The 16870-nt window shown below is 42.8% G+C and overlaps 1 protein-coding gene across 1 annotated transcript; it reads left to right on the forward strand.

The window, feature by feature from the left end:
• The first annotated feature begins 169 nt into the window (after positions 1-169).
• chmp5a (charged multivesicular body protein 5a) lies at positions 170-16352 on the forward strand. The gene is made up of 8 exons (XM_060922992.1): positions 170-250; positions 344-448; positions 568-614; positions 12441-12534; positions 12713-12784; positions 12995-13103; positions 15245-15360; positions 16278-16352. The coding sequence occupies exons 1-8, from the start codon at positions 185-187 to the stop codon at positions 16326-16328; spliced, it is 660 nt and encodes a 219-aa protein (XP_060778975.1). The 5' UTR covers positions 170-184; the 3' UTR covers positions 16329-16352.
• The last annotated feature ends 518 nt before the right edge of the window (positions 16353-16870 follow it).

Below are 16870 nucleotides of genomic sequence, written 5' to 3' on the forward strand. Positions count from 1 at the left end.
CGATTCTTCTGTACTATTTGATTCGGTTGTAACAGAACGCAGAGTCGGTTCTTGATTCTTGTTGTCGATTCGTACTTCTCTGGAGAATCGATACTTCTGATTCACTCAGAAGAGTCATTGGAAAGAATCGCTCCCAGGTTTCGGCACTGAGCTGAAGCAGGACCAGGGGCTCGATCACATCAACATGAACCGGCTTTTCGGTAGAAGCAGGAACCAGGCGCCTCCCAACCTTTCGGATTGTATCGGAAATGTGAGCTGTTTCTTAAATTGCTGTGTGTCTTGTGGTCTAGTGCGGTGAAAAGCCGGGCATTGACGCTTCACTCATGATGGCCGCCGTTTTCAGATCGATGGCCGAGCCGAGGTGATGGAGAAGAAGATCGCGAGGATCGACGCGGAGCTCATCAAGTACAAGGACCAGATGAAAAAGATGAGGGACGGACCGGCCAAGGTACCCTGATCACTGCCCATGTGGGATGAAGAGTGTTAATGCATGCATGCTCCTGCACTTACTGTATGCCTTTGGCCTGCACATCCGGAATGAATGCATAAATTAACTCTGTTTTACAGAATGCAGTGAAACAGAAGGCAATGAGAGTACTCAAGCAGAAGAGGCTGTGAGTGTTTGTCATAATAAAGCATACTGGATTTGTATTTTTTGTCTGTTAATGCTCTTCTTGTTTACTGTCACAGTAAGTAGATGTAACATTTCAGTTACAGGGAGTCTAGCTGATCATTATAGACATTTTTATGAACAATAATGCAAAGCATATATATCTCATCTCATTATCTCTAGCCGCTTTATCCTGTTCTACAGGGTCGCAGGCAAGCTGGAGCCTATCCCAGCTGACTACGGGCGAAAGGCGGGGTACACCCTGGACAAGTCGCCAGGTCATCACAGGGCTGACACATAGACACAGACAACCATTCACACTCACATTCACACCTACGGTCAATTTAGAGCCACCAGTTAACCTAACCTGCATGTCTTTGGACTGTGGGGGAAACCGGAGCACCCGGAGGAAACCCACGCGGACACGGGGAGAACATGCAAACTCCGCACAGAAAGGCCCTCGCCGGCCCCGGGGCTCGAACCCAGAACCTTCTTGCTGTGAGGCGACAGCGCTAACCACTACACCACCGTGCCACGCGGACACGGGGAGAACATGCAAACTCCGCACAGAAAGGCCCTCGCCGGCCCCGGGGCTCGAACTCGGACCTTGCTGTGAGGCGACAGCGCTAACCACTACACCACCGTGCCGCCCAAGCATACATATATATATATATGGCAGGGTAGTGGTTAGCACTGTCGCCTTGCAGCAAGAAGGTCCTGGGTTCAAGCCCCGGGGCTGACAGGGGTCTTTCTGTATGGAGTTTGCATGTTCTGCCTGGGCTTCCAGTCCAAAGACATGCAGGTTAGTGTGAGGGGTGGAAAGGTTCCAGGAATTTTATTATCTGTAGCCGCTTTATCCTGTTCTACAGGGTCGCAGGCAAGCTGCAGCCTATCCCAGCTGACTACGGGCGAAAGGCGGGGTACACCCTGGACAAGTCGCCAGGTCATCACAGGGCTGACACATAGACACAGACAACCATTCACACTCACATTCACACCTACGGTCAATTTAGAGTCACCAGTTAACCTAACCTGCATGTCTTTGGACTGTGAGGGAAACCGGAGCACCCGGAGGAAACCCACGCGGACACGGCGAGAACATGCAAACCCCGCACAGAAAGGCCCTCGCCGGCCACGGGGCTCGAACCCGGACCTTCTTGCTGTCAAGTGGTTAGCCGACAGCGCTAACCACTACACCATCGTGCCGCCCTTAAAACATTTCATCACCCAGAAAAACAAATTAAAACCCATGTTAAGCCTTTCTTTCAATTATGTACTGTTTTGTGCTAATTAAGAATAGGACATATTGCTAAAGGCCAATTAATAAAAGGCTTTTAGTTTTTCAATATTAGTATTATATTCAGATTTTTCAGTGAAAAATTATTATTCTCAATCTCAATTAGGGATTTTTCTTCAAATAAAGCATCTTGCCACTCTTACATTTTGTGGGAAATCCCAAGATGCTAAATATAATAACATTTAATATAATAACAGTACCCTTTGGTAAGAATTAACTGGAAATCTAACTCATTGTATAACAAGAAGTGATTTCTAAAAATCTTGCAAAAACTCAATTTTGACCATTTTTATTACAAAATTTTACAAAACTTGAAGACTTGTGAGCCTTGTGAGATGGAAGATTTCAGGTACAGGGAGTCTAGCTGATCATTATGGAAATTTTCATGAACAATAATGCAAAGTATATATACACTACCGTTCAAACGTTTAGGGTCACCCAGACAATTTTGTGTTTTCCATGAAAAGTCACACTTTTAGTTACCACCATAAGTTGTAAAATGAATAGAAAATATAGTCGAGACATTTTTCTGGCCATTTTGAGCATTTAATCGACCCCACAAATGTGATGCTCCAGAAACTCAATCTGCTCAAAGGAAGGTCAGTTTTATAGCTTCTCTAAAGAGCTCAACTGTTTTCAGCTGTGCTAACATGATTGTACAAGGGTTTTCTAATCCTCCATTAGCCTTCTGAGGCAATGAGCAAACACATTGTACCATTAGAACACTGGAGTGATAGTTGCTGGAAATGGGCCTCTATACACCTATGGAGATATTGCACCAAAAACCAGACACTTGCAGCTAGAATAGTCATTTACCACATTAGCAATGTATAGAGTGTATTTCTGATTAGTTTAAAGTAATCTTCATTGAAAAGAACAGTGCTTTTCTTTCAAAAATAAGGACATTTCAAAGTGACCCCAAACTTTTGAACGGTAGTGTATATTATTATTATTATATATGGTGGTGGGCGGCACGGTGGTGTAGTGGTTAGCGCCGTCGCCTCACAGCAAAAAGGTCCGGGTTCGAGCCCCGTGGCCGGCGAGGGCCCTTCTGTGTGGAGTTTGCATGTTTTCCCCGTGTCCGCGTGGGTTTCCTCCGGGTGCTCCGGTTTCCCCCACAGTCCAAAGACATGCAGGTTAGGTTAACTGGTGGCTCTAAATTGACCGTAGGTGTGAATGTGAGTGTGAATGGTTGTCTGTGTCTATGTGCCAGCCCTGTGATAACCTGACGACTTGTCCAGGGTGTACCCCGCCTTTCGCCCGTAGTCAGCTGGGATAGGTTCCAGCTTGCCTGCGACCCTGTAGAACAGGATAAAGCGGCTACAGATAATGAGATGAGATATATGGTGGTGTAGTGGTTAGCACTGTCACCTCGCAGCAAGAAGGTCCTGGGTTTGAGCCCAGTGCCGGCGAGGGCCTTTCTGTGTGGAGTTTGCATGTTCTCCCTGTGTCCGTGTGGGTTTCCTCCGGGTGCTCCGGTTTCCCCCACAGTCCAAAGACATGCAGGTTAGGCTAATTGGTGGCTCTAACGTGAGTGTGAATGGTTGTTTGTCTCTGTGTCAGCCCAGATAGGCTCCAGCTTGCCTGCAACCCTGTAGGACAGGATAAGCGGCTACAGATAATGGATGGATGGATGGATGGATGGATGGATGGTACCAATATTTTTTACAATATTATTAAAAATAAAATATATATTTTAAAGAAAACATACATTTTGACCTAGATTTGAAAATATATTGCAAGATAAACTAGAAGGGTACTCATGAGAATGAAAACCTCAGCCAAGCCACATATTATCAACATCAAACTCAAATAAATTGAACCTAGAATAATACTAAAGCTTTACACCAAATTACATCAGAATCCAATGACTACTTTTTGAGTTACATTGGGAACAGACAAAAAAAAAAATCCTGGATCCCCGTACATATCTGTATTTGCATCAAAATCTAATCAATTATTCCTTGGCCCATTGGTCCACCTTTCCTCAAAATTTCATCAAAATCCATCCACTGGTTTTTGAGTTACATTGGGAACAAACAAATAAATGGAAGCGAAAACATAACTTCCTCCAACAAAGTTGGCGGAGGTAATAATTTGGTTATGATAGTGAACGTTGTGCCATGCAGGTCAACATACAGTCTATTGAAATAATCATAACTAAACTACTGTTTACCATATCACATCATATGTTTACCAACGGCGGCACGGTGGTGTAGTGGTTAGCGCTGTCGCCTCACAGCAAGAAGGTCCTGGGTTCGAGCCCCGGGGCCGGCGAGGGCCTTTCTGTGCGGAGTTTGCATGTTCTCCCCGTGTCCGCATGGGTTTCCTCCGGGTGCTCCGGTTTCCCCCACAGTCCAAAGACATGCAGGTTAGGTTAACTGGTGACTCTAAATTGACCGTAGGTGTGAATGTGAGTGTGAATGGTTGTCTGTGTCTATGTGTCAGCCCTGTGATGACCTGGCGACTTGTCCAGGGTGTACCCCGCCTTTCACCCGTAGTCAGCTGGGATAGGCTCCAGCTTGCCTGCGACCCTGTAGAAGGATAAAGCGGCTAGAGATAATGAGATGAGATGTTTACCAACATATCAGAAGACTCTGTTTACATATCACCAACATATTTACATATTTACTGTTTACATATTTGCCAATATATCACAAAACTTTGTTTGCACGGTCAGTACTTAAATTAAGTACTCATTTCAATTAAATTATAATTTAATTTAGTTAATGATTTAATATCATATTAATTTAGTTTAAATTAAGTACTAATTTAAGCTAAATTAAATTAAGTGTCTTCAACATTGTGCAATTATTGGTACTCGCACGCATCACTTTCTCCTATGTGCAATACTGGCACTTGCGCTACACCCCCCTCCCCACACTACCCCCTCAGACAGTGCATGCACAGCTCTTAATTATTTCTATGTCTATTTTTACTTTAATTGTACTTCCATTTTTATATTTAGGACTTTGAATCTTGTTATTACTATACTGTTAAACTCCTGTAGGGCTCCAATGCTGAGAGACTTGTTTCTGCTTCTTATCTCATCCAATGTATTTCATTGTAAAGTTGACCCTGTAACATACATATGACAAATAAAACTGAACTGAACTAAATCAATAATGAATATATTGACATAATTATAACCAAATATATATTTCATATTGTAATATATCCTAAATATAGGTCAAAATGTATATTTTCAAAAAAAAGGGCCAGTTTTAAATAATATGCGTATGTTCTTCAAAATACAACCCCAGTTCCAAAAATGTTGGGACGCTGTGTACAACATAAACAAAAACAGGATGTGATGATTTGCAAATCATGGAAACCCTATCTTTCATTGAAAATAGTACAAAGACAACATATCAAATGTTGAAACTGAGAAATTTTATTGATTTTTTTGAAAAGTATATGCTCATTTTGAATTTGATGTCAGCAACACGTGTCAAAAAAGCTGGGACAAGAGCATGTTTACCACTGTGTTGCAGGCCCTCTACTTTTAACAACACTCCGTAAATGTTTGGGAACTGAGGAGACCAGGGGCCTCATGTACAAAGACCTGCGTGGATTTCCCACTAAATATGTGCGCACGTCAAAATCGGGAAATTTGCGTACGACCAAAAAAATCCGGATGTATCAATCAGTGCGTACGAAGGTTTCCACGCACTCTCCTGTTGTACATCCCAATCAACGTGGAATTCGGCGCACATGCACGAGCCCCGTTCCCCGCCCCGTCTCCTCCCTCAATTATTCCACACTGAATATGTTAATTAGTATAAATAGACCTGCAGTAAGGCCCGCGTTAGGTAAAAGACATGGCGAAATCTCGAAAAAGAAATTTCACAGATTGCGAGGTGGAGGCGCTGATTTCGGAGGTAGAGGCAAGACACAAGATCTTGTTCGGAAGCCTCTCCTCCGGAATCAGCACCAAAACCAAACGTCTGAATTGGGAGCAAATAACTAATGTCATCAATCAAGTCGGGGCCAACAATCGATCCACAGCCGACACACAAAAAAAAATGGTCGGACATCAAAGTAGATGTGAAAAGGAGGATGGCTGCGCAGCACAGGAGCGCAATGAAGACGGGTGGCGGGCCAGGGGTCGAGGCCCTCTCCCCTTTCGACCAGAGGGTGACCGCGGTCCTTGGTGACCATGCATTAGTCGGCGTGGTTCCGCCCGAAGAGGGGGACTCCGACTTGGCCCAGCAGGATCTCACAGGTGCTGTAATCATTTTCATACAGGGCGTCCCGAAAAATGTAGCCTATACTCTAAATCGCCATAAAGTATGTGTGAACTGAAATCCCTGCCTTTAGCACAGTGTAATAGAATTCACATACATCACTTAATTGTTCTGTCACCTCCAATTAAAGTGATGTTCAAAGTGTATGCTATGAGACATGCAACGGTCACTGATTGTATGCCACTGAATGTGAATGTAGCCTATACCAAGATAACGGTATGATTCGCATCGTCCGCAGTGCCTGCGCCACAATGAGTGTCTATTTGAGTTACATGGGTTTTGAAAACAAAAAAACACCTTTAGTGCTCTAATGTGTACATTTTTTCGGGGACACCCTGTATTTGAGGAAATGTCTTCCTCTCTTAGTAGGCCCAATATTCCTAGCCACATGTAACCAGAAATAAAACGTGCACATATTTTCCACAATAGGATTTTAATGACAAATGTATTCTAGCAGGGTGCCAGGGAACAACAGGAGGCCCCCAGTCCATCCCACCCGAGCAGGAAGAGGACCCCCAGCCGAGTGGATCCAGCGTCACTGTCACCTGCCCCCCTTCTCCACCGCCTGCCCCTGTCGCCGGGTCCACAGTCCGGGTGCTGACGCGCGCGGTCCTTGAGTTGCAGGGGGACATTTTAAAGGGGAGAGAGGCGATTAACGACAACCTCGAGGGAATCCGCGAGGAATTGAAGGAACTGAATAACACATTAAAAGAATATCTTAAAAAATGAACGGTGTCCCGTGTCCCGTCTGCCCTTACCTTTTCACATTGTGGCTATTAAGCGCTGCCGGGTTTGTATGCCATGTCGCTGTGGCACCTCGTTGTGAGGCCCAGGGTCTGGGTCCTCCGGCAGGTCTTGCTCCATTATTGGCACGCCGTGCCGCTGCGCCACATTGTGTAACATGCCACACGCCAGCGCAATATGGCACGCCTTGTCGGGCTGATAGAGCAGCACCCCCCCCACTCCGGTCAAGGCAGCGCCACCGGCTTTTCAGGTGGCCAATGGTGCGCTCCACCACTGACCGCGTCCGTGTGTGGAGGTTGTTGTAGCGCTGCTCCTGATCAGTCCATGGGTTGGCTAGGGGGGTCAGTAACCATTTTCGGAGTGGGTAGCCGCTGTCTCCTATGAGCAATTGGGATAGGTCCAGCATAAGCTATCCAACATGTGTATATTTCAAGTGAATTTACTTCAAGTGTTTTAGATTGCTTACCAAGTAACCACCCATCACGCACTCTGCCAGCATCCAGTCTGTTTCCCACCGAGCTGTTCGCCAGGACGAATGCATCGTGGGTCGCCCCAGGCCACCTTGCCACGATATTTGTCAGGCGCATTTGGGCATCACATATAATCTGTACGTTTATAGAGTGGAAATGTTTCCTATTCACGTACGCATGTTCACCCTCAGATGGCGCCTTTATAGCAATATGCGTGCAGTCGATCACTCCGATTACATTTGGAAAACCGGCTATTGCTGCAAATTGCGCTTTTATCTGTGCTTGGTCTGCCACATCATAGGGAAACCGTATGTACCTGGCCGACAGTCAGATGATCCCATTTAACACAGACGGAATAGTGCGGCTGAGAGCTGCCTGGCTCATTCCCGACCGGTCGGCCAGTTCCCTCTGGAATGAGCCTGTTGCTAGGAACCCAAGCGTGGTCAGGACTTGGATAGGAACGGGTAAGGCGTGACTCCTCACCGTCTCCCTCTCCAACCCCGGGCCCAACTCAGCACAGAGCTCCAAAAGAATGGCTCTTGGAAGTCTGAATCGGCTGATAAGCCAGTCATCATCGTGAGCCAGGAAATCGGTGTAATCACGGAACACCCGTTCCCTCCTAATCCGACCATTTGCAGCGTCTTCCAATAAGGCCAACCACGCCATTGTCATCCTATCGGTTATCGCCACATGTTGCGCATGCTTTTATATCCTCATTTAATTTGATGCATGCTAGTGATTGGTCCCCACACACCGTGGTTGTGTCTGATTTGTACGCACTTGGAAATCGTTTCATATATTGATCTTGGTAATTATGTGATAAGGCTACCCCACGCAACATCAACTAATAATAATATTTCAGTCTGACACCTCGCGGCAAATGCACGAGGAAGATCTATTAAGCTAGCTGCAATGCATGGTCCTGCATGTGCATTCTTTAATTTAATTAATTAACCAATAGTCAGTGGGAATAATATCGAAATGATATTGCTGGGGTTTCTCATTTCCCGTAATTACAATATGGAAGGGATGGTTGATGGATCTGTTGGCATTTACCCAACAGTCTCGCAGTATGTGTCTCGACAATGTCGTATGACTGACATACATTTCAATTCACGCATCCTGATGTTCCGATGCATTTTTGGATGCCTCTTATCGCCATGTCATGACTCTTGACCGAGTAGGCCTAAATGTAGTTGCGTTGCTCTGCCTCTAAGTGTCGCCAAGTACCAAGATGCACCAGAAATGTGCGTACGCTAGCCATGAGGTTTGCGTAGAGTACCGCACTTTTCCACGCCAAGTCAATCTTTGTACATACGAATGTTTGCGCAGAAAGTGACGTACGTAGCTTTTTTGTGTGTACGCAAGCTTTGTACATGAGGCCCCAGTTGCTTTCGTTTTGAAAGAGAAATGTTTTCCCATTCTTGCCTGATCTACAATTTAAAGGTTCTGACTGCAAAGTTGAATTCTGGGCAAAAAGTCCTATTTCTATTGCTGTTGGAGTTTCGAGATGTTTTGCTGCTGCACACACTGTGTATCCTATGTGTAAATGTTTTGCTGAGATAAAATGCATTCCACGTTTTACAATTCCAGAGATTGCCGAAGCAAGTTAACAACAATATCACATGACCACCACAGGGCGTATTTGACCTACTTTTAACCATAATAAATCGGCATGGGCAAACATGGCGGACTCCACTCTCCCACCTAGAAGCCAGCGGAAAAGGAAGGGAAAGCCTGCCTGGTGAATGCTGCTGCAAGATAGAGCAAGGTTAGATGATGTGTCATTTTTCTGGACAGATAACTAAATCATTCTAGCTCGCGCTCCCTTATCTTGGCCTTAGAATGTATGGGCTCGACTCCATGGTAGCAAGTATGGAGTTATACACCTAATGTTTTGATCTTAGAGAAAAAGAAACGATAACACAAAAGCAGTAACAGAAAAGATATATTCGTCTTTTGTTTCATGGATCTATTCATGAATATCAACCACAAATTACATACTTGCGACTCAAAACTCTCCGAGGTCGGTGCAGAGTCACGATGTTTTCCACATGTCACCATCTTAGTGTGACGCAGTTCCATATTTATGCTAATTAGTTAAAGCTCCTTGTGGTTGGCTATTTCCGTAGGGCCATACAGTTTACCTCAAGAGGTAGGAAAATGGTCCCAAAACGGAGGACAGCGACCCTCAGTACATCAAAATGATCACATCCCGTCTGCATAATATTGTTCTTGCGAGACATAGGAAAATGCCATGTACAAGTTTGAAAATTTCAGATGACTTTGCAGTCAGCACCTTTAAACTATTCAACAGTTCAGGGTTTCCTATGTTGCGTTTTGTGCTTCATAATCAGCCAAATGTTTTAAATGGGAGACAGGTGTGGACTGCAGGCAGGCCAGTTTAGCACCTGGACTCTTTTACTACAGAGCCATGCAGTTGTAATACATGGAGAATGTGCCTTGGCATTGTCTTCCTGAAATAAGCAAGACCTTCCCTGAAAAAGATGTCTTCTAGATGGCAGCATGTTGCTCTACAACCTGTATATATATCATTCAGCATTAATGGTCCCTTCCCAGATGTGCAAGCAACCCATGTCATGTGCACTAATGCACTCTCATACTATCACAAATGCTGGCTTTTGAACTGTGCACTGAGAACAAGCTGGATGGTCCCTTTCCTCTTTAGCCTGGAGGATGCAGTGTCCATGATTTCTAAAAAGAATTTCAACTTTTGATACACCAGACCACAGAGCAGTTTTCCACTTCGCCTCAGTCCATCATAAAAGAGAAGGTCCAGAGAAGGTGGCGGTGTTTCTAGATATTGTTTATATCTGGTTTTAACTTGCATTTATGGCTGCAGTAATGAACTGTTTTCATAGACAATGGTTTTGTGAAGTGTCCCTGAGCCCATACAGTGATTTCCACCACAGACACGTGTCTGCTTTTAATGCAGTGTCTCCTGAGGGCCTGAAGATCACAGGCATCCAATGTCAGTTTTCAGCCTTGTCTCTTGCATACAGAGATTTCTCCAGATTCTCTGAATCTTTTAATGATATTATGTACCATAGATGATGTGATCCCCGAATTCTTTGCAGTTTTAGATTGAGGAATGTTATTCTTAAATTGTTGCACTATTTGCCCACGCAGTCTTTCACAGAGCGGTGAACCCCTCCCCATCTTTACTTCTGAGAGACTCCACCTCTCTGGGATGCTCTTTTTATACCCAATCATGTTACTGACCTGTTGCCAATTAACATAAGTAGGGTTTTTTTTCATTACACAACTTTTCCTTTGTTGCCCCGTCCCAACTTTTTTGAAACATATTGCTGGTATAAATTCAAAATGAGCATATATTTTTCAAAAAACAATAAGATTTCTCAATTTCATCATTTGATATCTTGTATTTGTACTATTTTCAATGAAATATAGGGTTTCCATTATTTTCAAATCATCACTTTCTTTCTTTCTTTCTTTCTTTCTTTCTTTCTTTCTTTCTTTCTTTCTTTCTTTCTTTCTTTCTTTCTTTCTTTCTTTCTTTCTACGTTTTATAGTGTCCCAACTTTTTTAAATTGGGGTTGTATTTTAAAAGGAATTGTTTTTCTATATGGCAGTCTATAAAACAAATTGACTTAAATTGCTATATTAAAACTGTAATAGCAACTACACTGCAATTCACTATAAGGAACTTACTATGAAAGACAAGGAACTTTTACTATGAACTTTCTCATATAGTGAACTAAGTTCATGTCCCCCACCTTTAGTGGGGAAGTCTTCTCACCACTTCAGTGAGTTGGAGTCTTCAAAAAAGAATAAATAAATTTAGTGTGTCACGTCCATGCGTGTTGGCACTCGGAGCGCACAATGCCATTAGGACTAATTACTATGCACCTGTTCCAGATTAGAGTGTAATCACAGCGCGCGTTTATACGGAATCTCTAAACACACAGATTTGGCGAAGTATACACACTGTATTGAGTGTCTCACATTACCAATCCTTGTATCTGTGTATTGACTTTCTGGTTTTGACTTTGTTTTGTGTATTTGGACTCATTTTGTTAGTGCCTCACATGACCATTGCCTGTTTCACGACCCTGCATTGTCTTACATGTTTGAACTGTTTGCCTGCCTGTTTGGAAATAAACACTTCCTGCAATTACATCAATCATTCGCCTGCTTACATGACACATTGAGCCATGCGTTCCACTTCCCACCAGAGATGAACAATAAGTAGTCAAGTCCACAGTCAAGTTAACAATATGTGTTAACACCATCAAACAAAGGCTTAACCAGCCTCGCTTAGGTGTCAGTCCCTAACAATTATTGACAACGGTGATTACAGAATCAATAAAAGGATGAAATGAGTGCTGATCCTGCTAAACTTAACATCTAGTTAAAGCATACTGGCGGTGTTTTTATACCCCCTGCCCAGCTCTGCGGCATAACCTAAATAACATCATCTGTGATTTGCAACACATGAATGAACTAAATGGTGAAGATTTATAAAAAACACAGTGAGTCAGTGGATAGACACTGATAACAATACACCGGTAACCTCCGTCATTTCCATAACAGACGAAGAAATCATCGCCTCCATTCGTGATCCTTTAACTCAGTCAGTGAACTGCAATAGTGACTCAGAAGGAGAAATTCATGATTCGGAGAATGTGCTGTAAATTTTACATATAACGTGAGTGTTTGGTGTGACAAGTGGATCCATTTCAGTATTATGAACTTTTCGGTATAACCAACTATTTGGATGTCTCCCAAGGAGTTCATTATAGCAGGGTTGCAGTGTAATTTACTGTACAACTGAGAACACTTGCTGTCTTGTATGACTGGAGTCCAGCACAGTGTGCTGATTTCCTCGCCTTAACACAACAAATGACATTGATTGCTTAATTACATCGATTAGCTGCTAAACCTCCTGGTGAACTATTGAGTTTGGTGTGTTAGAGCAGGAAAAATCATTCGTGTTGGATTGTTGCCGAGCAAGACACACAGCTGGACATCTGTTTAGAGAATGTTGTGTGTCTGATATGGATATCCTTCTGTATTTTGTTATATTGAAGATATGAAAGCCAAAGAGATCAGCTTGCCCAGCAGTCCTTTAACATGGAACAGGCCAACTACACCATTCAGTCATTAAAGGACACCAAAACAACAGTAAGTCTCCCCTTCTCTCCTCTCCAGTCCCCAAGATATTATTATAGCCAGTATGATCGATTGTCTTGAATTCATCGGTTTACCATGGATGTGTAGCTAATCTAATCTAAATATGATAAACGTGTAGTGATGCAAAAACAGCATGTGTGATGAGATTTTTTAAATTGTTTTTTTGTAGGTTGAAGCTATGAAGATTGGAGCAAAAGAAATGAAAAAAGCCTATAAGCAAGTGAAGATGGATCAGATTGAAGTATAACACAGTCTATACTATTCATAATAATTTTAAAAAATGATAGCTTTTACATAATTTTGCATGTATTTATCATATAGAAAATTGTGTGGATGATATAAGTTCGCCAAAAGTTATAGTGTAATTATGACTCCGTGTCTGTGTGTGTGTGCATTCCATGTTACTGTAAAATGAATTAAGCTCATCATTATATTCATGCTTGGCTATTAGGACTTACAGGACCAGCTTGAGGACATAATGGAAGAAGCCAGTGAAGTGCAGGAGGCTCTGAGTCGCAGCTATGGTACACCAGACATCGATGAGGATGAACTAGAAGCCGGTAAGTGGTGTATATTTATATCTGCCGTATACACTCACCAGCCACTTTATTAGGTACACCCATACACCCGCTGTTTTATGCAGTTCTCTAATCAGCCAATGCAGCACACAGTGCATAAAATCATGCAGATACAAATCAAGAGCTTCAGTTAATGTTCACTTCAGACATCAGATTGGGAAAAATTGTGATCTCTGTGACTTTCACTGTGGTATGGGTGTTGGTGCTAACCAGATGGACTGGTTTGAGTCTTTCAGAAACTGCTGATCTCCTGGGGGTTTCACACACAACAGTCTCTAGAGTTTATGGTGCGAAAAAAAAACACTGAGTGTGCGACAGTTGTGTGGGTGGAAACATGTTGTTGATAAGAGAGGTCAAAGGAAAATGGCCAGATTGGTTCGAGCTGCCAGGAAGGATATCGTAGCAACTCTTTACAACCGTGGTGAACAGAAAAACATCTCAGCATGCAACAGCAGAAAACAGGATCAGGACACTTCGTCCAATGACCATTTCATCCAATGCCACTTCATCCAATAGTCAAGACATTTCGTCCAAAGCCTTTTTCATACACACTATCAATTATTTTATATGTGGTGACAATATGTGCGACAAAATTGAGATATAAACAAGCCATAATTCATTTAAGGGAGTGTATTAAACAGGTTTATGACTGCGTCTTCCCGTAATAAATGGAAATAAACAAATTTGTAAAGCAAATGAATGCTGTAGTACGAGCGCTTCAACACAAAAGAGTGGTGTAAGGGGCGTAAACAAGTAGACCCTTACCATTACAGGCTGCTCTCCAAGCTTTGAGTCCAGTGAAGCTGTTTAATTCATCATATAGGCAGTCTTAATAAGCCCAACACAGCCTTAATCAGTAAAATGTTTCAATAAATATTTTATTTAAATAGTATTTTATTCATCTAAGGGAGTGCATTAAGCAGGCTTATGACTGTGTCTCCCCGTAATAAACGGAAACATATGCCTAATGATAGTGAGGTGACAATAGGTGCAACAAATTGCTGTATATTTTTAAATCAGTCCTAAAGAAGAATTCTCAATAGAATTTGACCGAAGCAGAAAACATTTTTGTAAGGCAAATGAGCGACCCTTACCATTACAGGCTGCTCTCCGAGCTTTGAGACCGGTGAAGCCATTTAATTTATCATGTAGCCAGTCTTAATAAGGCATGTGCGCAGTCCGGAGCGTGCCTGAGAGTCCTGCGCAAGAAAGGAGTTTTTGTTGAATATTTCTTGGATTTTACACGAATACTAGGTAGGAACCCATCGTTTTGAACACACTCGCAGAGAAAGGCGAGTCTGGGGCGATCTTTACTCACCATTAGATTTCACAACTTGCTTTTGGCACATGGCGGGTGGTTAAACTACACGCTGCAAAAATCTTTTTTTGCTTCGGTCAAATTCCATTGAGAATTCCTCCTTTTTTCAAACAAACAAATACCTGAAATATAAAATAATTGATAGTGCGTATGAAAAAAGGCTTGGGACAAAATGCCTTAACTGTTGGACGAAATGGCATTTGACGAAATGGTCGTTGGATGAAGTGTCCTGTATCCCAGAAAACCACATTGGGTTCCACTCCTACCAGCCCAGAACAGGAATCTTAGATAGAATCAAGAACAAGTTCCTATTAAAGTGGCCGGTGAGTGTGTGTGTATATATCACATCACATCACATTATCTCTAGCCGCTTTATCCTTCTACAGGGTCGCAGGCAAGCTGGAGCCTATCCCAGCTGACTACGGGCGAAAGGCGGGGTACACCCTGGACAAGTCGCCAGGTCATCACAGGGCTGACACATAGACACAGACAACCATTCACACTCACATTCACACCTACGCTCAATTTAGAGTCACCAGTTAACCTAACCTGCATGTCTTTGGACTGTGGGGGAAACCGGAGCACCCGGAGGAAACCCACGCGGACACGGGGAGAACATGCAAACTCCGCACAGAAAGGCCCTCGCCGGCCCCGGGGCTCGAACCCAGGACCTTCTTGCTGTGAGGCGACAGCGCTAACCACTACACCACCGTGCCGCCCCGTGTATATATATATATATATATATATATATATATTGTATGTGATAATCCTGAGCGCGGTTCACTGTGTTTGGTTTTTGCTTCAGAGCTGGATGCCCTCGGAGATGAGTTACTGCTGGATGATGACAGCTCCTATCTGGATGAAGCCTCGTCTGCACCCTCTATTCCAGAGGGCATGCCCAGTGACAGCAAAACAAATAAGGTCATCAATCAAGTCTGCATTTATTTCTTCACTCAACTGGTATCCATTCAGTTTACAACCTTTGACTGTCGTACCACTATAGTTACAAAATGCTTGTGAAGAGTTCTTGTGTAACTATCTGTTTTGAAATATTCCTAATGAGATACTGTATGATCAAAAACAACTTTAAAGGCAAACTGAAAGCAAATTTTTTATTATCAAAATTCTATTTATCTCATTTTATTAAATATCGGAATGCATTTCTGACAGCTATTTTGTCGCTGCTATAGCAAGTTCTGAGTGTTTGAAATATGCTCTGTAATATATCAGTCCATATGTCAAAGCAATGGCCGTAAACGCGATTCGCTGAGCCCTGTGCGAGACATTGTAGGACGGAAGTAAAACGTACTGTACAGCGGAAATCAAAGTCACCAACATCTGCCAACGTTGTCAAAAGATGCGCGTGCCCTTTTTCGAATGCTGATGTAATCAAGCCGGAAGTTTTGTTTGTTTTGATAGCAATCAGGAAAGTTTGAAAAAAGTAGGCAGTGATCATCATTTGAACTCGTTTTTGTGCAATACTTCGTTTGGAAAACAGTTTTCAAAATGGCGGCACTGACACCTGGCTGACACTTCACGTTTTGAAGTCTCGCACAAGTCTGGTGAAGATCGCGCGGATAAGCGACGCCTGCCGTGGACCAAACGAACTAAATTCAACATGGCTAAAAACCGAATAGGCCAATAAGTATAATATTTAATTGCAATTAGTTGTCAATACGAGTCACGATATAAAGCTACTAAAACCGAAAACGTAATTGAATAACATGTTAATTAAGAAATAAAGCAAGTTTAAAAATGACTTCAGTTCTCCTTTAATACCCTGTATACTGTACATATTCAAGTCATCTGCTTAATTAATAGGTTTGTTTGTTTCTCAGGATGGTGTTCTGGTTGATGAGTTTGGATTGCCGCAGATTCCAGCCACATAGACGGGGACGAACACTGCAGGATCTGTTTCTTGACTGAAGATCATTTCAGTATTTTTGTACATTTGTGGCATTCAGGGGTTCCTTTGACAAGAAACGCTTACTCAGAGCCATGGCGTGAGAGATTCGCGTCAACTCCGTTCTCTCCTGTGGACCATTGTTTTTAAACCAACCTGCAGACCGTGGAGCCTCTTAATAGTAACCAGAAGTTAGCAGCAGATACTCGCAGTGTATATTATCAGCACATCTGAATGAAATTAGCATTGAAACATGTTAGTGGATTATTCCCCACTATTTAGTACAACCCCGATTCCAAAAAAGTTGGGACAAAGTACAAATTGTAAATAAAAACAGAATGCAATAATTTACAAATCTCAAAAACTGATATTGTATTCACAATAGAACATAGACAACATATCAAATGCCGAAAGTGAGACATTTTGAAATTTCATGCCAAATATTGGCTCATTGGAAATTTCATGACAGCAACACATCTCAAAGTTGGGACAGGGGCAATAAGAGGCTGGAAAAGTTAAAGGTACAAA

This window comes from Neoarius graeffei, chromosome 1 (assembly GCF_027579695.1).
Source record: "Neoarius graeffei isolate fNeoGra1 chromosome 1, fNeoGra1.pri, whole genome shotgun sequence".
In the NCBI taxonomy this organism is placed as follows: Eukaryota; Metazoa; Chordata; class Actinopteri; order Siluriformes; family Ariidae; genus Neoarius; species Neoarius graeffei.

Bases quoted from the DNA above. Each gene is read 5' to 3' on its own strand.
- chmp5a (XM_060922992.1), top strand. From the start codon at position 185: ATGAACCGGCTTTTCGGTAGAAGCAGGAACCAGGCGCCTCCCAACCTT. The intron at 251-343 runs GTGAGCTGTTTC...CGCCGTTTTCAG, and splicing joins TTTCGGATTGTATCGGAAAT to ATCGATGGCCGAGCCGAGGT. The intron at 13,104-15,244 runs GTAAGTGGTGTA...TTTTTGCTTCAG, and splicing joins TGAGGATGAACTAGAAGCCG to AGCTGGATGCCCTCGGAGAT.